The sequence below is a fragment of the Sturnus vulgaris genome, chromosome 6, assembly GCF_052056855.1.
Source record: "Sturnus vulgaris isolate bStuVul1 chromosome 6, bStuVul1.hap1, whole genome shotgun sequence".
Taxonomy (NCBI): Eukaryota; Metazoa; Chordata; class Aves; order Passeriformes; family Sturnidae; genus Sturnus; species Sturnus vulgaris.
Genome location: NC_142248.1, coordinates 23,586,950 through 23,609,750, shown reverse-complemented (window position 1 = coordinate 23,609,750; position 22,801 = coordinate 23,586,950). Strand labels below are relative to the sequence as shown.

The window sequence follows — 22,801 nt, the reverse complement described above, 5'->3', positions numbered from 1 at the left end:
GTGGACAGGGCTGCCATCTGTCAATCTCTTATCATAGATTGACAGAAAGGTTTGGGTTGAAAGGGACTTTTAAAGATCATCCAAGTTCCATCCCTTCTACCACGGGCAGGGACACCTTCCACTAGAACAGGTTGCTCAAAGCATCATATGGATTAAAGCACTGAAGATCCTAGCTATTTAAATGCAAAGTCTATTGGACACATGGTTTCTTTCTCCTTACCTTTCTCCCTTATCCTCTAAAAAAAAAGGGGGGAAAAAAAAGCTGTTCTTTCCCACAGTAATAATTGAAGAATTTCTCCAGGAGATGGGAAGCTGTATTAGCACGTCTCTCTTTTGATAAAAGTCTACTTAAAAGAAAAAAAACAAAACAAAACCACACACAGAACAAATTGAACCCGAAGACAGTATGGGTTTCCAAAATGAGAGAGAATTTCAGTACTTAGTCATCTCTTACCACTTGATGGGGGTGGTGAGCTACTTACACAGGCCTTGGCTTACAGACTAAGATGTTCATGAACTATAAATAGCCCATTTTTATAGTTTAAAAACAAACACTACAACAAAGTGCCAAAACTCAAATGCATTTGGAACATGTTTAAGACCTGCTTATTATGAAACACCTAAGCTAAACTCCACATGATACTTGATACACATGATACACAGTCAGTATTGCCAGGTTAAATCAATTGCATTCCAACTAAATACATCAGATACTTCACTGCGAGAAAGATGAGCAGGTCAATTTGGTCTGTGTTTGGCAAAAACCAAACTGCAACCCCTCTGAAACACAGCTATTGATAGAGAAGCCTTTTCTACACATGTACAGAAAGTTGTTTTTGTCACTCAGTGCCTCTTCACTTACCTTTTCACATTACAGAATTGTTTTCAGCACTTTACAGATCTAAATCCTATCTGTAGCTTAAAACAGTGCTACCAAGGCTTGAAAAGTTTTAATGTAGTGGTGTAAAAGATAAAATAGATGGACAGGAGGCTAACAATGTCTCAACTTCAAAGGACTAAAATCTGTGGAAGACCCCTCTTATATTTTATGTTGAATCAAGCAAAACATTAACTGTTCAAATATTAAAAAGATACAAAGCATGTACCAAATATGATTCACCTTAGCATGAAAAAATTCACCAATTATAAAGAAAGACCAACCTTACAGTTCTCCCGTCACATACACAGAAATGGTGACAGGTCAAGAAGGAAAGCCACAGCTCAGTTTCCTGTACTCCTAGTAATGGAACGAGTAGGTCCCAATTGTCTGATCACTTAATCCATACTGCTACGACTACTACCCCTCATGCTGATATGAATTATGTTTATTCTGAATTAAGAAACCACATTCATGAAGCACCAGTCCAAACTGCAAAGGTCTATGAAGCAAAATTTTTGTTTTGTAGATCAGATCAGAAAAAGCTGTAGGAATAATCAAGTGCAGCTAGAGAGCTAAAAATACAGAAGAGGTAAAAGGAAAGGAGTGAACCACAAAAACAGTTTAGAGTACCCAGCATGGCCTAAATAAAACTGGATTTCAAGCATGTCAACAATTATATGATTCTTAACAGTGCTTATGTTTGATTTATAAACATCACAGAAGAAAGTTTCCATAAAGTACTTTGCAAAAGTTTGTAAAAACAAAAGCTGTACATACAAAATCTCAAAAATAATAAAAAAAAAGTTCAAGTCAAAAGTTTTTTTAAAAGCTTTAGGCCTTCTGATTATTTAAGAATATTTCCCTCTCCCATTCAACAATTCCAACCAGACTAGAAAATCAAAGACCGAAACAACATAAAAGATGTCCACTACCACAGATCATTTATTTATATACTAAGTTAAAAAATGCAAATATTTAATTACAAAAAGTTTATCAAACAACTGTATACATACAGTTCATATTGTTAAAAGCCAACATGTCAATTGATACTTTATGTACATTTGATTTATAATGTCATACAATTGTAGAAAAGCAGAAACTCACTCAGCAGAAACTGATTTGGCATTTGGAAAGTACTTACCACCCTGCACAAGAAGAGACGATTAATTTATATGTTACAATAAAAATATTTATTTGCGGTGATTATTTAAAGCAAGTGGATGCTTTATTTTCTCCAAGAAGAATCATCATAAGTGGAGATTAAAGTGCACATAACCAACGCGTTAACAATTCTTCAACAATCCCAACTATCATTCTAGATGCTCGAAGCACATCACAGTAACACCAAGGATTTAGGACTTTTCTCTGTGACTAAAAGAGCAAGACTTATAAGACATTCAGCTTCCTAAGCTGCATGAAATACTTCCGGTGTACAGTAAGATGGAATGGGCTACAGAAATTCTGAAGATAAGCGTTTGGTGTAAATTCCCCCAGATATCTGACTTCGGGGGAAATATTTTCCTAACAAAAATTAATCGTATTTCATACAACTGTGGACCAAACATGCAGGCCATGCAACAGCATTTATGTAACCATCCCCCCAGTCATTCTTTGTGGGCTACATATAACACAGGTTGGAGCAACTCTACCTTATGGATAAATTTTGCTGGCAATCAAGAAAAAACATCACCAATGATTTGTCTGCTATAGAATAGGGTCCTACACTAGAAAAGTGCTCTTCAAAAACATAGTTCCAAATATTGGCTTTGTCTCATTACGAGCAGTATAGTAAACCTTACAAAATGTAACACAGTTGGTATTAGCAGAGTTGTTGAGGACAATAATTTAAATAAATCAGTACACTTTGGATAAAAGAATGCTTATGCATGTTACAATCTATTCAAAAGCAACAGCTGAGCAGGCTAAATTTACATCCACAAGAGAAGCATGACACAGTCACTGAAAATAAAGTGAGTTGCTGGCAATTATGGTTATAATTTTTTTCACACCAACTGGTCACCAATGGAAAAGGAATTTTTTTTTCATTTTACAAGTATGATAAGTTTTGAAGCATTATACTTAAAGAGCATACTTCATATCTTAGGCACTGGACCCAATTTAGAGGCAAAATGTCTATTAACAGGATTTACCCTCCTCATGTTTCTGAAGGCCGTCCATATGAAGCTTACATACAGCACGACCAATACACATTAGATACTGCTGTAAATATATAAGAAATACAAAACACTATTAAATACAATTTTCACCCCATGGCACATCACGCATGGCAATACCACTTGTTTCATATCCGGTGAGCAATGGTCAGTTGTGGTTATGCTTTATTGAATATTTTCCTTTCTGTAGTTGAGAAATATACAGCTTAGACTTGCTTCCATCCGGTCTTTTGAACCAAACTTCATCATGGTTAATTGTTGTAATTATGGCACTAGAGAAAATGAGGGAAGAAGGGTCAGGGGAAGAAAAACAAGAAGAATTTAGAAAGCTTATAAGCTAAAAATAACCTCAAAACCGCAGCTGTATTTCCACATAGTAAATGAAAATATGCATTAGTTGTAAAAGCTAGGCCCAAAAGATACTGTCACCACTCTAAGAATAATTTTAACAGAACTCTTTGGCAACTGCATGTGTCTTTACTGAAGGTAGCTAATGTTTCAGCCCTCTATTTTATTCTCTTACAAGAAAACCCTAACAGATACAAATACTTTAATTGTTTAAAAGAAGTCATACAGAGAAAACACAACAATAAACTACCCACAGTAAAAACAAGAAAAGTCTTGAAATTACATTGAATATGAAGTACTTGAAAAAAATTTGAACAACCTGAGGGCACGATTTAAAGCACAAAATATATTCAACTCTTACTCATTACATGAAGACCACAAGTATTTCCACATACTCTTTACATCATCCTAGTTATTGCTTAACATGAATGTACAGAGCTGCAGAAATTAAATAATCCTTACCTTGTAGGACATTCATCTTTCTTATCAATGCATATTGTCTGCCCTCGACCATACCACTCGCCATCATAATAGAGTCTTCCTTCTTCAGATCTAGCACTGTGTAGATGCTTTTCTAATTTGACAGGTGCTAAATTAAATCATAAAAGTGATTTAATATTGACTTCCCAGAAATCAGTTATGTGCTTAAATACACTTTTATCAAGTTATTTACACAGAATACACATATTTTCCAACAGTAGTCTGTCTCTTAATAATTGCATGAAAATTGGAAGCATACCTTTTTATTTTCATTCAGGTAATTAAGTTACATTTTCATTTTCAAATAGAAGGTATCACCTACGTGCCTACTCTCCCTTTTCCTCCTCACCTCCAAATATGTGACTTTACTTAACAAGAACATGCTTCTCACTTCAGTGCTAAATATGAATACCACTCCTTTCCCACAGCTCTGCTTTTTCAGGGTTGCAGCCTGCAGTCAATGTGAGCATCCTTTGAAATGCACCTGTAAGGTCCAGATGCTCTTAGTTTTCTGCTTTATCTTGTGCAAACGCTGGCATAGCTTGCTGATATGAATTGCTGTAAGCCACTGTTAGAAACTTGAATTTTTGCTGATCATTTTCTAGAATTTGTGTCAACACAAACAACAGCAATCCAGCTACAGGTATTAGCACCTGAGAGAGGGGAAAGACAAAAGCCACATCTTCCAGCTATTTCATCCCATCCTCCATCACTATACCAGTACTGTAATAAATACAATCTGCCTGGATGCAATTTGCACCACTGGACACAGCGAGCTCTGTCTTGTGAAACTAGACCATGTTTACGTACGTTCTGGCTTTACCCTGTGCGGTCCCAGCGTAGCCATTGCCTTGAAACACAAAAGAAAATTAAAGTCAGTCAGCAGGCAGATTCATTTTGTCTTAACTGCCATCTTTAGTTGTGGAGTAACATGCAATGGTATTTGGTTCTATATGCAAGTATATACTTGCATTTACATGCAAAAAATACAATTAGAATTCTAAAATAAAAATGTGTTCAATGGTGACTTGGTAGCTAAATAAAAAAGCATTTTGAGGGTGAAAGAAATCACCTTCTTTATTAAGTTTTGATTTCAATAACTGAAGCTTTTCTAAATTAAATCCTCAAAATTGCTCTTATGTAATTCTGTCAAGAAAACACAAAATTACATTAACTCAGTCAGAAAAACAAAATGCTATATAAACAATCTAGTCTTTTAATTTATTTGTGTACTTCAGTTAAGCTCACAAATGTTACTTCATGCAAACTCCAGACCACACATAATCTTGGAAAAAAAAAAAGCACTCAAGTTTTTAGGGGTTCATTTGTTTTGTTTTAGGGGATTTAAAAAATTATTTCCAGAAAAGGCAAAACCCTAGATCTTGGGTTTGCTGCTATTCTTTCAAATTATATAAAACTAAAAAATATGTTGTGTCTGTTCCTCTGATGCAATAGAAAGAGAAAACATAAAGGTCACATTTTACTTCTTGTTTAGGAAATAAGTACAGGAAAAAAAAAAAAAACTGGATAGAAACCGACTCAGAGCCAACTCCCCACCAAGTTTTTGAATTCACCTAAGTGGTTTGCTATTCCATAAGCTAGGATGTACTAGGATACTGGGAGAAGCTTTCTGACTGCAGGTGCAAGGCAAGGATAGCATTTCATTATAGCAAGATCCTTCAACAGTCTTACGAAGATCTAAAAAAGGCATTATGCAATTAAAAGCTGGATTTACTTTTTCAAATATATCAATTGACTAAACAAATTTCTCTTTCTATAAACCATGATTCTCTTGTAATCTGAGAAAAACATAGCTCCTCGTTTTTGTGAAAAAAAGTATAAGGAGAGGTCAAATCACAGAAATCTTCTTAAAATAAAAACCTTACTATATGAAAATATGCTATATGAGATTTTAAAATCTTTCACATAAAGCAAAATCCTAACAGACTATCCTATCATAGTTTCTATCCAATTAGCCTAAACTACGAGAAAGCAGATCTACTTAAGACAGGCTTGAGGCTCACTTTTTCATGGAAAATTATGGATTCTCCACTTTCTATCCTTTTGCACCCCTTTAACAGATTCCTCTGTATGATTTCAGTAGAATCAGAAGAAATAGCAACAACACAACTTGAAGTGAAAGGATTAACTGACTACTGAAGAAATAAAAATCTATTTAGTGTTTTGATCACATAAGAAATCCAGTTACAAAATTTTAAGTAGCAAAAAGATTAGACATGAGCACAACTAAATCCACAGCCATTGGCATTCATCCCTTCATCTTACCTTCCTTATTGTTGTCCAGTCTTCAAGTATATCAAGGTCTTGTAACATATAAACTATATAAGGACGTGGAAATGTTAGGGAAAACTCTTTTAAACAGAAATAATGAAAATATTCTAGTGTTTGTAGAAAGATATGAATAGCTCTGTTCTGCAGATCTTTCACAAAAAGTGTACCAACATGACGCAAAAGCTCAGTGCAAACACATCCATCTTTGAATTATGCAATGTACTGGAGCTCAACATAAGGATAAGATAAACAGCTGAGATACAACCATCCCATTCCTAACAGTTCAATTTTTTTTTTATTTGCAATAATTCAAATTACAATTAAAATTCATTGCAGTTTCAATGTACCACTGCAAAACAGTACCAACATTAAGATCAGCTTAAATAAAATAATTATTCTTACAGTATTCCACATCATATATCTTCAATAGAAAAGTATGGTCAGCACCACATATCTGAATATCAAATATCCAAAAAACAGGAGGTGAAAAGGCAAAGCCCCCTTCCTTAAACCATCAACTGCAAAGTAAAAAACATGTATTAGAACACTAAATGAACTTCAAAACAAAATTCCATATAGTACAGCTATTCCAATACAAGAGCCTTCACTTTTTACTTTGTTTCTCCTCATTTCATCTCTGAAAAATAAGTTGAGCAAAAGGTGCTATGGATGTATAAAAACAAAAATCTCCTATAATAGAGAGCAAGCTTAAATTCCATTTGAAATTTTAAAAATTTTATACCACTTTAAAATTTGTTTTTCTCTAAAGAGTAAAAAATTACAAATCAAAAGCTGTGTAAAATTTCTAGGTATTTGCTTTGCACAGATCTGACAAGTACACAACTATTTCTAAACTACAATTAAAAAGAACAAATTCATTTACTTCACAAAGGATTCACTACTGAAAGGATTTTTAGCATTATAAACTGCCTGAAGTTGCTGAGATTTTATACCTAATACTGTATTAGCATTTTTGGTTTGGAATATACTCGAAAATGGTAAGGTAACTCATAATTCACAGAATCCAGTGCTATTTATATGGTTAGTTGGTGAAGTTCAAGCGGCCTAACTTGATTCTGCTTTTGTCTCGTAACTCTACTTTTCTTTAAGAGTTAGAAAAATCAACTTTTAGAAACATTTTCTACATAAAACTAGTACCTAGGTAAGAGAATAGTAATTTCAATTTTCATGATGGGATGGATGTGTCAACATGGTTTCTCTAATCTGAATTAGAATAATGTCTGCCATGCAAAAATCAGTTTTGATAATGCATCATCACTTCAACTTGATATTAATGACATATGTAATAAAACTAGCTATAAAACTGCAAATACTACTAGAAAGAACAATGATTTCAGTAAAAGGATATCTGATACAACAACAGGTTTCTTCTTATCTGGGCTAAATGGATCCTTCCTTTTCTTCCTGGACTGGAGCTCATCATTCCATAATTCTGAAAAGATACAAAAAAAAAACATGCTATAAATCAGAAACATTTTCATGTTTTCACATTTTCACTTTTTATAGCAGAAAACATTGTCAAAAAATGAAAAAATAACATTTTCTGCTGAGATGCTGTTTCTAAACAGAGTAAAGGTATTACAAGATTATGCAGGCATAGATTAATACTCTCAAAATACACAAGGGATGCTGACAACTATTAAACCAAAACTGAAGTTTAAATTCAACCCCCTGACCAAAGCCCACAGCTGAATAGCATTCTAAAAGATAACCTAAAACTCAACAGAAATACTATGTGTACAGTCTACTAATCAACAGCCATCAGAACACTAAACAAATTAAAAAACCCCAAACTGAATTTCCATCTACCTGAGGTAATGTCAATGCTATGTCTGTCTTCCTCAAGTCTTCTAATCTTCTCTTCTAGTTCACTTTGTACAGTATCATACAAGAGAAGCTTCTCACTCTATAAAAGCAAGATTACAGATTTTTACATTACTGAGTTCAGTAATCTAAATATTGACAATTTAAGGCATCAGTGGAAGGAACATAAAAATAGCTTTTTCAGAGGCCACAGAGCATATGACATCTCCCTGTATTCACTTTCTTAGCATGAGATCCTAGCTCCTTAAAGACAGCACACTCACATAGCACAAGTGAAAATATAATTACATATTTATCAACTACTGGTATCAAGAGTAGTTAAGAGCATGTAGCTAGCTCTCCAGAATAACCCTTTGCCTTTTGACACAAACTTTTTTCTTTTCTTTTTTATTTTTCTTCTGGATGGAAAAGATTTATTCACAGTGGGTAACTGTAAAGTAGTGACCTCTATGCCACCTTTCATTACAAATCACAAAAGCTAAGGTTTTCATGGAAAGCTTTTTATAAAGCTACCTCCTATACTAAATTACACAATGTTTATACAGATCAGTTACTCTTTCAAAGCCAGCATCAAAACCCACTAAATTCTCTAAAAGATTAACTTGGAATTAAGCTGAGTTCCAAGCCTTAAGGAAATTACTCTACTGCACTTTCATAAGCTTGCACATTTCCAAAACTATGAGTAGAAAATACAAGCAATTGTTAGATTTTAACATTCACTTTCAGTGAGCAATGTCTTCAACAACTCTGGAAAACAGAGAGCTTGGACTTACTGAAAAAACACCATAAGCAGCTCGAGGCAATGCACCCAGCTATCTGCTCCCATGTCTCTGTCAGAAGCTGTAGTTCCCTACAGCCAAATGAGCAATGTCTGCACCTCAACTGCTCTTGCCCACAGCACAGTAACAGAAACTTCCTTTTACCAATGTTCAAGCTAATTTGCTGGAGTGAAGCAATCTGTTGAGGAATGGACAAAGAACCCTAGTCCCCTAAATGACTGTCACACCTACCACTCCCTCAAGTTATAAAGCATTCAAATTCTTAAGACCTCCTGTCACATATTTTTCAATGCCTCTTTATAAAAAAACATTTTCCAGGTGAATTTAAAAGGCAGAAGCCTCTTTACATATATCTGAAGTGACAATTGAGTGTTGTCTGTTCTGAGACCATTTAGTGTTTGTGTTTAGGTATGTGTTCTGCTTCAGATACCTGGTGTGAAAAGGTATTACAGGTATCAGAGGCATTCTTGCTGAATGGTTATATTCCAGAACAACAGTCATTCTACAAGCAGCTTTTCTGACTTAATAGAGCTTTTCACCCCAAGAGACTTGTATTGGATGGTGAATTCTGAACGTTTCATATAACAGCAAAACAAGGGACAAAGACCATCTTAAGGTCTAATACACAGCCAAAGCAAATCATTCAGTCATGGATAAGAGACCTTGCAAGTCTTACAGGATTCTTTCTGTCCAGCTTCAGGAGTATTCACAGGAGCAAAGACAGGCAGTAATAAGTAGTCCTTCATAATACCTGATTTCTTCCCAAGGCATCAAGAAAATGGAAAGCTTTTCAGAAGTACACATGTATATTCTTGCTTTTTTGGTATAGTAGGAAACAGAAATTCAGGAATATGGTGAACCACTCGGAAGAAAACACCTTAAGTAAACTGTAAGGGGGCTGAGGAGTACTATGATGAAAACCTTAGGATCTAAGCTATGTACAGCATTGGACATAAATGTACTTGAGTGTTTGTACTACAGTATCCAGTATTTAGATACATGGACAGCAATCTTTATGTTCAAGGAAATATATTTTTCTTCTAACTGCTTTTGAAATAACAACTCTATCAGTAGTTGCCTAATGCATCTCAAATACTTCTTTGGTTTTGTTATTAAAATGTAAGGCGTTTTTAGGTAAAATTATGTCAGATATTTTAGTTATTTTCTTGGTAACCTTTTTATAAAAAAGGTAAAAATCATGTAAGAATCTATTAATAGAACTTGATAATGAAAAATAAGAAGCCTTAGCTATATATATAAATATATAAATATATATATATATATGAAAAGCCAAACTAATATAAAGCTCTTCAACATCTTTATTAACAACTCAGGCACAGGACTCAAATGAATACTAAGTAAGTTTGCCACACTAAAGTGGGAGGGACTGCTGACTCCCTCAAGGGCAGAGAGACCTTGACAAATTAGAAGGCTGGGCAATTGCCAACTAAAAGAAGTTTAAAAAGAACAAGTGCTGGATTCTGTATCTGGGACAGGGTAATCCTGGATGTACAGACAGACTGGGAATTAGAGGCAGGAGAGCAGCACCACAGAAGGGGACTTGGGGGTTCTGGTTGACAGAAGGCTGCAGTGCCCTGGCAGCCAGGAAGGCCCCTTGTGTCCTGGGGTGCATCAAGTACAGCATCCCAGCCAGGCAAGGGAGGGGATTGTCCTGCTCTGCTCTGAGCTGGGGCAGCCTCACCTCGAGTGCTGGGAGCAGTTTGGGGTGCCACAATATAAGAAAGCTACTAATATACTAAAGAGTGTCCAGAGGAGGGCCAGGAGGATCGTGCAGGCTCTGGAGGGGAAGCCACATGAGGAGCAGCTGAGGTTACTTGGTCTGAGGGAGACCTCATCTTGGTCTTCAATATTCTCACACAAGGAAGCAGAAGGGCAGGTACCAATATCTTTCTTCTCGTGACCAGGGACAGGATTTGAGGAAAAGGCATGGAGCTGAGCCAGGGGAGGGTTAAGTTGGATATCAGGAAAAGGTTCTTCACTCAGACAGTGGTAGAACACTAGAACAGGCTCCCCAGTAAAGTGGTCCCAGCTTGTCTAAGTTCAAGAAGTGTTTGGACGGCACTCCTAGGCACATAGTTTGATTCTTGGGTGTCCTGCACAGGGCCAGGAATTGAACTAGATGATCTTGATGGGTCCCTTCTAATTCAGCACATTCTGTGACTCTAATTATTAGATGTTTTGAATAACCTCTTGCATGGGCTAAATATTACACAACAACTGCATTCAAATAGCAAATAACCACAATAATAAAAACATGCACTGAACCTGAAAAGCATGACAGACAGTAAAGTTAGATGAGATTAGCTATCAATGTGAAACAGCTGGCACAACCTCACAGTGCTGTCGAGAGGCTTGAATCTCACATTCATATTTGTTCTTCACAGATTCCAGACAAAGCTCTCTATAGATACCTGTAATCAGACAAATTACAGCAATATTACTTTCTTTAGCAAATATTTGACTTCAGAATTCTATTTTAAGACTGCCTGCAAGTCCCGACACATGCACACAGTGGAAAATACAGATATATAATATTAGGCACTTAGAGCGCTGGTTCCTTTGAAGAATAAAAATAAGAATAAGTAAATCCTTAATTCTGATGATCTGACAAAAATTAATACTATTTTAACTCCTTCTCCTGTGAGTCAATAAACTACACCAGTGGTCACACTAACTTTAGAAAACACGTCTATTTCATATTTCTGATCACGCTATCCTGAATATTATTATTACATTTTCAAACTTAAGTACTGAATGACCTCTTCTATTTTCTAACTGGAATTTAAAATATGGCTTTGGGGTTTTAAAAAAACCTAGAAAACTGAAAGAAAAAGGTTTTGCAAATTAATATTTTGAATAAGACTTACTTTATAATGCATGACCTTAATAAATTACATTAATTAACAACACTGTTCCATTCTTAAAAATAGTCACCTTGTGATAAAGGGTACCGCTTCTAAGCATTAGGAGCAATTTTTGACATTTTTGGAAATGTGTCCACTAAGCAGCTGAAAAAACCTGAGAGGTACCTGAAATGTAATATCTGATTTGAACTCTTGGACACATTACTTGATCCCACTGAGAGACGAATGGTCAATAATGCTATCACAACACCAGTGGAGGCCAGCATAGTTAATGGGCTGCTTCAAGGCATCATTTCAAGCTTTAATAGAACTTGATTTAATATATTCAATGCATTCAACAGAAAATTCTGTTGCTTCAGATTAGAAACTTGAGGAGTTAAGTTTGCAGACACAATGGTGATGTCTTGCAACTGAAGCACTTTCAAAACCAACTTCCCTTATAATTCAACTTACTATAAATGAACACAGTACTAGAGGAACTAAACTACTAGCAGCAATCCCTCTAAAAAACAAACCACAAAGTATTGTGTCAATCATCTTTCCACAGCGAAGATATTCCTGAATTCAATTCAATTCCTGTTCTTTCTTTACATTGCTATATTATGCTGGCTTTTATTTTCTTAATATTTATGGCTGACTGGCATATTTAGATCCGTTTATTTGCCTGAAATTGAAAAAATACAGGTATGAACTGTTCTAGAAGAAACGGTTGTTTTTGTGACTTGCTGTAATAGTCAAGATCCACATTTTGTGTGAACAGTGCCTTAGAGAGCTGAGGAACACAAGTTTCTTTTCTCAGACAGATGCAATTATATCCCAAGTTTAGCTAAACATAGTTTAGTTTGGAGGTTTTGTCACCACTTCCTCCCCTTTCTTAGGTAACAGTAGGTCCCTATGGGTTACCTACTGGAACTCAAGTCCTCCTATTACCCACCTCTGTCAAGGCTATCAAACAGTAAGAGCAAATAAGCCAGTTCTGCAGTATCTTGCTTTCTCTGGAATAATTTTATCAAGGTCATTCAGCTGGGGACAAATGGAAATAAACCTCCGTTTTCTATTCTCTGCTTCAAGGAAACTGCTGTTTTTAAGCTGGGCTTTTTTTACATTGAAACAGAGCTCTTCAATGGTGCTGAAGACCAGTCAGGAGAATGTGTAATATACTGCATATCCCATACCCACCTATATGAAAGCACTGATGGATGGCCACATTTAAAACTGAAAATTAAAAGCCTGGATTAAGGCTGCTTTTATATCAAACCTTTTGCAAGTTCAACTGAGATCCTCTTGCAAAGCCCAGGTGGGCTACTTAGGATGAGTCATGTAAAGTTGGGCTCAGAACTTAAAACCCAGAAATGCTGCATCAGCAGCTGAGAAAAGACATTACAGATAAGATCTGGAGGGAGAGAAATGCAAAGGATCAAAAGATTTCAAATTCTCAGAGTCAGAAGTACCAATGAAGACACACTGAGTAGTACTGAAGCAGCACTAATATTACGGCAAGTGTAAGGTGGATTGACATTTTTCAGTTAGCCTTCAACATGTTTCTACTAAATTTCTTAGAAAAGACACTGGTATAGCTTCTCTGCCTACAGAGATCACAGGTGTCTGTCTTTTGGCTCTCTGACAGCCTGTGCTAGGTAATCCTTAGACAGCTGAATCCTCCTAACAGAATCAAGCTGTAATGTGAAACAAATTTACAATAGGGAAATAGAGAATTTCATCTTCGTATAATATTACCATTTCATATGATTATATGGGTGTATACAAGAAGAAGATAAACATTCTCGCCTTCTATGAGCAAAAAAAAACTGTATAAACATTAGTTTTGATAACTAAAATTCAGCTTAGAGAAAAGCTCCAAGGACAAGAGGTTTTTCCTTTTTCCCTTGACAGAACAGAAGGATAGGAGCAGATAAGAGACACAGACTAGAAGAGCAGGAGTCAAACTAGATTGCAAGCATTTAATGACACAGCACTACGTATCTCTTCAAAAGTGACTATTGTGTAGACTTGGTCCCAAACCTTCTGACTAAAAAATTATTAGCTTTTACTCAGTAAAAGCTTACTGTTCTTACTACAGAAAGACAGGCAGCTATAAAGTGAAACATTAAAAAAAGATGTAAGTGTGATGTTATCAGGCAACTTATGCAAGGAGGTATGCAACATATTAATTTTGACTTAAAAACTACTTCATATTTAAAATTATGCTGCAATATTTCTCACTTTAAAACACATTCCTTCAAAAATTCTTAAGAAAACAAAAACTTGACCTTAAAATGCATAGCAAGTTTATACTTTAAAACAGCAATACCCATTTTACATACCTGCCACTTTGGTTCGGATTTGCATATTTTCTTGTAAAGCTGCCAATGGTTCTAAATATTCAGGTGCTTTTCCAGCTATGACTTCTTGTAGTTTTGCATCCACTTGGCTTAATCTTTCTTTGTAAAGTCTTAAAAGAATAGAAATAAAAACATGTATTTTATTTAAAATAAAACACAAGTTAGAAGAAATATTTTTAAAATAGCTATTTGTTATCCCTTTGTTTCTTCTATGGAACACTGAAACAAAACAAGTATTTGCTAGCGTTTGAATTTTCCAATACATATTTTCTTTTTGAACAACACTATCCATGTCTATTATACCTTTCTGAAAAGCAAATGCAAACAATCAGAAGTGCAGAAAGAACAAAATTAAATGTATCTCCATGTCTAAGTACAAAAAAATTGAACATCTCTTAATAATAGAGCATGAATCAACATGGAAGAGGAGATAAAAAGGTACTATAGTACATAAAAACAAACTCAGTTATGTCATGAGAGAGAAAGATAAACAGTTTGTGGATACAAATAATCATTCTCATTTGTGTTCACACATCTGCTCCCACACTACTATAAACCAAGGAAAAAGAGATGCAGGTGCTTAATGAAGGAAACCTCAATTCATCTCCTGTGAAAATCTACATGTTGCATAGTTTTATAAATATCGTGAGATAATTTCTGATGTATTACCTTCCTGCCAAAAAGGAAGTATAATTAAAATATTTTTATTTTACCAGGAATTCAGTCATTCCATAAAAGCTGATATTTTTGGCAGACAATTAATAAATCTGCTTGCACTTTGAAGAATTTAATGTAGTATCAATTACAAACATTTCAATCTCAATGAAGCTCCACTTACTTGTAACTGTTAGTGTTCCATGTTAGAAACATCAATATAACTAACTTTTCCTGTTCTCATTTTTCACCTTGCACCCCACAATTAAAAGGTGTAAAATTAAAGCAAACATGTACAAACTCTGTAAGTGTTATGAACACATTAGTTGTTACCTGTTTACACACACATAACAGATGTCCTTGGGACAAGGATGCTGCTTTTTACTTATTTAAAGTGCACAGGTTAATTAATTAGACAAAATAAAGTTCATGTATACTGATATATCAAGACCTCTTTGAGAAATAACTGCCTGTTCACCTTCCCACCAGGATGTGTCCTGCAGTCAGCTACACAGCCTGCAGCTGAACAAACCCCAGTTTGCTGGGCTTAACCCTTGAAGAGCATGCTCTGCACATGGTGGTTAACACAGAGCTACAGCAGAATTATTTAGCCAGACCATAAGCCTGGGTGCACAGTGCACCTGACTGGGTCAGTCACTAACATTTGATTACACAGCACCAAGCACCAGCTGCATAAAAGCAAGCAGTTACGGACTGGGTGCTGTCAGCACTTGGTACCATGTAGCAGTTGATGTACTATAACTATTTATCCAGTACTTTCAAACAATGATTTATCTAAAATGAATAAATGCTACCACATCACTGTAAACACTACTTATCTCATAACATCCAAATTCAGTTTCCCTGAAATGGATGAGGAGGCAGACCCAATCATTACACCATCTCTGCTGTTAGTTGTGACAAAAATCCCATTATTTATACATCTTCTTCTACTTTCCCAATGTCATCATCTCCCTATTCACAACTGCTTCTCCCAGTAATCCATCTTCCATTATTCTAATGCTCTGTTTCTGGTACTCCCACCATCACTGTTCTTCCAGCCCACACAAATACCTCTATCTCTCAGTGTGTCTCTAGAATGCCTTCCTCCATATACCACAGCCTTACCACTTTCTCAAAAACCATTTGTAAACCCTAAACTCCCAAAAGTACTTGCTTCCTTCCTCTCAAGACCACTCTTTTTCATATTCACTCCTTAAGGATCTGTTTCCACTAATTGTTTTCAGTCATCCAAGCTGTTGAGCAGATGGAAGAGTAACACAACTGAAAAGCTGACAGTTTTCCAAAAGCCAAACCAATCAGTACTGACTGGCTCCAGTACTCATCAGTTGGCTGCATTTCCCAAGTTTTTACATGCACAGCCCAAAGAACAGCAGGACAGTCTTCTCTAGACACTACAGCAAGGAACTTCTTGTTGGGCAATTCTTTCCAGACCCTATTACTTCCACACCTCACAGTGTCCTCTTATGCAAAGCAAGTTATATGTCTCAGTTCTGTAGCAGAAAGAACTATCTCACAATATAAATATACATCTGAACCATAATAACAACTGACTAAGTTTTCAATTAAAGCACATGCCCAAGAACAGACCAGATCTTCTCAAAGTTTCATTTACCAAGTACCTTATTAAGTTAGTTGCCAAAATGCCACCAATTTAAACTTGAACAGATGCAACTAACTTGTCTGTGCATATATGAAAACAAATTCACATACAGTGCTGGTGCTTGTCCAAAGAAGGACAATGAAGCTGGTGAAGGGCCTGGAGCACAAGTCCTGTGAGCAGCAGCTGAGGGAACTGGGGTTGTTTAGCCTGGGGAAAAGGAGGCTCAAGGGAGATCTTACTGCTCTCTACAACTACCTGAAAGAAGTTTGTAGCAAGGTGGGGATCAGCCTGCTCTACCTGGTAACAAGAGGCAGGACTAGAGGAAATGGTTGCACCAGGGGAGGCTTAGATTGGATATTAGAAAAAAAATTTCTTCACTGAAAGAATGTTCAAGCATTAGAACAGGTCGCCCAAGGAAATGGTGGAATCCCTGAAAGTGTTCAAAAATATGTGTAAATGTGATGCTTAGAGACATGGTTTAGTAGTGGACCTGGCATTGTTAGGTAAATGGTTGGACTTCATGATTTTAGAGGTCTTTTCCAACATTAATGATTCTATGATACAAATGACAGGCTGTAATACAATCCACTTTTGAATAACTGTGGCTATTAAGTTTACCTCTTCTTTTAAGTAGGTTTTTACTAGTTATTTATGATGTAGGTATTATGGCAGACTGAGAGAACAGTATTTTCATTTTCTCTTGTACTGGTAGCTGGTTTGCAGTAATCACAAGAAACTTTAATTGGTACCAACTGTAAAAACTACTGCAGTAAAAAAAAAAATCCAACCTAATTTTTTACTTTGCAAAGACAAGGTCTGTCCCACGTATATAGAAGTATGAGAATGATACTGAATGAAAAAGTAAATAAACAAAATCTCAAATCTCCCTAAAATTCCGGTTCCTTGGTTCTGACAGGAAGTTTGATGCAACAGACCCAGAGCAGCCCTTCACAGGAATAACATTTCAAACCCATCCTTACAGCAAAACAAAAAATACATGAATACACAGAAGCATTCTAGAGCAACTGCCTGCAAGCAATTTCAGAATTCCCAGTCCTTACTCTTCTCCAAAAGTAGCATCCACACATATGAAAGACAAGAAACACCAGCTGCACACAATACTTTATCAATGGATCCTCAAATGAAGCACTTGAAACATTAAAATACTTACTGATCTTTAAGGTCTGTAAATTGCTTTTCAAGATTGGACATTTCATCTAAACATTCCATTCTTCTTCTTTCACAGTCCTCATCATCCATTTCTAAGAATTAAAAAAAAAAATTAACAATATAATATGCAACCAAATAAATGGGATATTTTGTTTCTAGTGAATGCCAAAGAGTGCCTGAATTATGGCCATGAACAGTTTCTCTCTTATATTATTCTCATAAAGCAAAATATGTGAAATCACTTGATACATAAGCTACAAAGTAAGAAACCTAGATCTAACTCTAGAATAAACTCCATAAACAGCAATTCTTCTCTTAACAGGAAACAACAGCACTTAAGACCTCAAGAGGTTAACTTCACGACTGAAATAGATACATAATAATAATAACAATAATAAGACGAATAAGATACATAAGAATGCATGAAACAAAAACTAAACAATGTGTATCACACCAAATGAAAGACACCATTAAGCATGAGCTGTTACAAGCTACCATTGAAAATTCAAATGTGTCCTGGTTAGTACAAAGAAAGGCAATCCCTGGAATGCAAGCACAGTTTCCTGTTACTTTTGTCCAATAAAATTAAAGATTTGTTTTACCAATATACTTTAGAGAAAAAGTAGCATATAATTCTGAAACAAGTTTCATCTTGTCCAATTGGAAGAATTCTTTGAAGTTGAAATATTAATGTAAAAATATCTGAAATTCATTTTAATGACCATTCAAAATTACTCTAATGAAACATTTCTTAACCTGAAAAGTCTAGAACACAGCAGATACTTGAGCTTATATGTTTTAATGCAGCAAGAGTAGTTAACGTTAAACTCTTTTCACAGATTTTATTTTCATTTATATTCCAGATTGGGTTTTTTTGTAATTTACATAGGGAAGACATAGCAACATAAATACACAATTTTTTGCCAAAACTTTTGACACTGCCATTGAGGCATCTGATGTTACTAAACATCAGTTGTTACCTCTATTGGCCTTTTTTAGACTAGAAAACTGAGAAACAAAGACGCAAAATTCTTGACTCTTTCCCAACCTTCCCAGAAAAAAAAAAAAAAAAGAAAAAGAAAAAAGGATTTGTTAAGCCATATACAAAAGTCAAAAAAGTGAAACTGCTTTATAACAGCCGTATGGGCAGGAATTAGCCCCCCTACACTTACACTGCAGCTGACCATTACCAGCCAGCAGCAGGCATGCAGAAGGGATGGCCGTGCATTCAGGAACTGTGACTGAACAGGGGCAAACAGGCCAGATGCTTGAGAGAAGGCACTGTTGGAAGGAGCCCTTACTTATGTAAGCAGTTACTCTGGCGAGAAAAATTCTACCTCCTGAGAGGTACACAGAGAGGCAAACCAGGATCTTGGACCCAGCAGGAATCACTCCTTTAGGCTACAAACAACTCTGAGCTTTTTGCTTCTTCCTCACACACATTTTTCCAACAAACACGTTTAACTGCTTTATGCTGTCTCCTACACCAACTATAGAATGCAGCATGCAAGTCTTCATTCTTACTGTTTGGCCATACAGTGTGGCAGTTTGTAAAGCTGAAGAGGTGAAAGGAGTAGTTTCAGGGCCACTAGCTACTTGGAAGGATCTGATTAAATCAGATTGTCTACTCAAACCTCTCTGCACTTAACTTCTTCCTGAAATCATCACAAGCTTTTAAGACTAAAAACTATAGTAACCTTCTCTGCCTGGATATGAAAACCAGCAGTCAGCACAGCAATACCAATCAGTATTACGATGGCAACTGTGAGTCCAAATTAAAGACCTAATGCAATCTGTCAGACTACTGTTAGTACAATCAAAAAGAACAGTTAACAAACTTTTAAAACACAATACAACCTGAAGTATTCGAAAGCAGGGCAAGAAAATTTCAAGACAGAACTTAAAAAAAATACAATTAATGGGGAGTGTGGGGGAAGAACATATCAAGCTTTTACGAGATATTATTTATATTAAAATACTGTTCTCAAAAGTAAGGCACAACCACAATCCTAGAATTAGACTGAAAATCATGTTAAAGAACAAAGTTTTATTTGACTGACCCAATATCCAAGCCAAAATCAATCTAGCAACTTATAATTTGGCCAGATTTAAGGAATGTTAAGGAATTTAAGGAATCACATTCCTCAGAGCTGTCTAAAGGATTTCTGTGCTACAAAAATAAAGCTTCTTTAAATTGTGAAGGCACCTCCCAGTGAAACCAAACAAGAACACACACTGAGATACCCACAGTTTTTACCCTTTATTCTTTAACAGTTTTCAAATGTGTTCTGCTATGCTTTTGATTCTAAGTATGTTTTAGTAAGGAATTCACTCATAAGCTTTCCTTAACTTAAATTAGATAAATTTCCTTAATTAAAGGATTTTATTGTTTGTGTACGTTTAGGGAGTACAAAGCAAAGAAATCTAGAACTGTAACCCTGGCTAAGGATCAGAGCACTGTTGAAGGGGAAAGGGACTGCATCTTACATTTTAAACGTGTGTTGCAAGGAAATTTTCTATTTACTGGCATCTGACGCTATAGGTGACTTGCTTGTAGATAAAGAAATAACACATAGCTCTCTCCAATAGCCCCTCAGCTACAGATACTTTCAAAAGTCTTTGACTTTCTGCCTATAGAAGTCTTCATTCTACCTATCATTTATATTAAATGAATGATACACGCCAAGTTGCTCTTCAATTGGTTCATCTTTATTCATCTTCCAATAGGATTCATAAAATGATTAAGATTTTCATATTTCAGAGCCCTGAAATATCTTTAATTCCCCACTTACGGAATTTCTTCTTCATTCTTTCCTTAGACAACATACAGACTATGGAATATGCATTGCTGAAAAAGTAAAATGTTTTAAGATCAAATCTCATGGCTTTCCAATTGAAAATTTACATCACAGGAGGTGAAAGATTGCTCATTTTGTATTAAAACAGGTGCTGATAGGCCCATCCTGTCTCAAAACTTCAGATTTACCATACAGCTTCACACTGCAAAAAGTATGAAGTATTTGTGGTATTTGTAAACACTTTCAAAAATCACAGTTGTTTTTTCCTACTATACTGAAGCAGTCCAACACAGTAATTAGGGCAACCTAGTTTAAAGACGAAAAAATCCACACTTAAATCCAGCACTTAAAATGTAACAGCACCTAAAATAGCTTTTTTTTAATAAGCTGTGGCCTATATAAAGTGCTTCCAAAAAATGGCCAAATTCTCCTCTGGGATAGTAAGCATAACTTTTGGCTTTTTCAATTAATCCCTAAGAAACTATTCTATATCCCAGTCAATAAAACACCTGTACTAAGTATGTAACATCAAAATTAACAGGATAGAAAGAGTGCCAGCTCTCAAGGACGATGCTTCCTGTAACTCCACCTTTTGTGTTCTCAGACATTTACTGGAGACAGAAAAAAAAAGAAGGCTGAATGCAAGTAAAGCAAATGACAAATATAACCAAAAAATATCATTACTAATTTCAATTGAGACTTATTTCTTGGGGTGCTAATCATTTTAAGTCTGTAGAAACAATATGCTTCTAAGGAGTATGTTCATATTGGTCAACACGCTGAGAAGAGCATGTAATTTTCTGTAATCATCACACTTTAAGTACTCCCTTAAAAGCATTTCTCCGTGGAATGCAACAAAGATTATCTAGAGAGCTTCTTGTATTGTTTTAAAGAAACACGAACAGACTACATTCACTTAAAACATATTTACTCCTTCCTAATCCCAGACTCTTAGACACATGGTGTGACTCTTGAGTGTCCTGTACAGAGTCAGGAGTTGGTCTCAATGATCCTTCCGGGCCCCTTCCAACTCAGCATATTCGACAGCTTCAATTCGGTGATATAGGGGCCTCAGAACTAAATCACTTCAGCTACCAGACCCCATGTCACGCCTAGGACTGGTCCTGGTCTACATCGACATCAGGACTTTTCTCAAATCGTTAACCCTGTCCAACTTCCTTTCTATCCACTGACTTGCATCTCATCATCAAATAAGGCACCACACACTCCTACCGGTTATCACCTAGAAATATGTTTTAAGATCAAAGACATAATCACAAGGAAAGTTTGAACAGATAATAAAAACCTTCTTAATAACACAGTGTAAATTAAGCATAGAAAAAATGATCCTTTTAGATTTCAGCTACTAATGTAATTCAAAATCTACAGTCCAGAGGGAAACTATGGAAAAAGGGGACTTTCAACCGAGCAGAGGCCGAAGTGATTTGCAAAAGAGGCCAGTGGTACGTATGGACAGGGCTTCCAATATCCCCTCAAAGAGAGGTCTTAAAACACCTAGTTGAAATTCCTGAGCTTGCATGGAAATACGTACTTATATGTACGTAAGTGGAGACCTGAGCGAGGCGTCCCTCTGCGAGGACGCACTCTAGTCCAGCAGGGCACAACCCACGGCTCTTCCACGGAGCGGAGCAGCGGGGCCCAGTCCGCCATGGTCGGGTGCCAGCCTGCTTCGGAGCCAGCGGCTCGGGGCTCAGCGGGGTTCCCGGCCCATGCGCCCCGCCCCGTTCCCGCGCCCTGGCCGGCGGCCCGAAAAGGAGCCGCTGAGCCGAAGCAGAGGCTGGTCCGGGGCGGGGTCACGGGGGGGGAAGGGAAGAGGTGACACCGACAGCCACCAGAGCCGGGGCGGAACCGGTGTGTCCCCGGGGCAGGACCGAGCGCTGAAGAAGCCGCCACGGCGCCCTCTACAGCGGCTCTGCCTTCCGGGCGGCTGCGGTACCTGAGCTGTCCCCCTCCTCGGAAACGGACGAGCTCTCGGTCTCCTCCTCCTCAGAGCTGCTGCCCTCGTTTTCTCCGTAGTCCACCTCCATCTCATCGTGATTATTCTCTTTCTTCTCTCGGGAATGGACCGGCATCGTCCCCGCCGCCGCTGAGAAGTCCCGAGCCCGCCCTTCCCGCCGCTGCTCCGCCGCTGCCACCGGCCGCTCCGCCCCACCCGGTGCCTGCGCGCCCGCCCATTGGCCTAGTCCCGCCGCCGTCTGGCGTCACCACGCGCGCGGCGCTCTGGGAATTGTGGTCCGCCCTGAGAGAAGGGGCCGGGGGGCGCTGTGAGGGGTGGGGTGAGTAGCGACGGCTTTTCGTGCCCCTGTCCCGTTTTGGGACACTCACAGGACTTCTCGGCGCCGAGAGAGGCTTCATCGGGGCCGGGCACAGTTCGGAGCGCTTTGTACCTGTCCCCGTCTCCCGCACCAGACCGAGCGAGGCTGTGGCCCTATGCGGCGGGGGGTTCGATTGTGGCTGTTCCCTGCCGGAGTAGCGGAGGGACGAGGCGAGGCCTCGCGTGTGCCCCCAC

The 22,801-nt window shown here is 37.2% G+C and overlaps 1 protein-coding gene across 1 annotated transcript; it reads right to left on the bottom strand.

Annotated features, from left to right (window-relative positions):
* Positions 1 to 1,804: 1,804 nt before the first annotated feature.
* On the bottom strand, positions 1,805 to 22,455 carry BRMS1L (BRMS1 like transcriptional repressor). Its single transcript, XM_014890854.2, has 10 exons — positions 22,229 to 22,455; positions 17,475 to 17,565; positions 14,008 to 14,135; positions 11,151 to 11,230; positions 8,005 to 8,101; positions 7,544 to 7,627; positions 6,169 to 6,233; positions 4,693 to 4,732; positions 3,865 to 3,991; positions 1,805 to 3,326 (listed from the first exon to the last, which is right to left on the bottom strand). The coding sequence occupies exons 1-10, from the start codon at positions 22,362 to 22,364 to the stop codon at positions 3,203 to 3,205; spliced, it is 972 nt and encodes a 323-aa protein (XP_014746340.1). The 5' UTR covers positions 22,365 to 22,455; the 3' UTR covers positions 1,805 to 3,202.
* Positions 22,456 to 22,801: the final 346 nt, after the last annotated feature.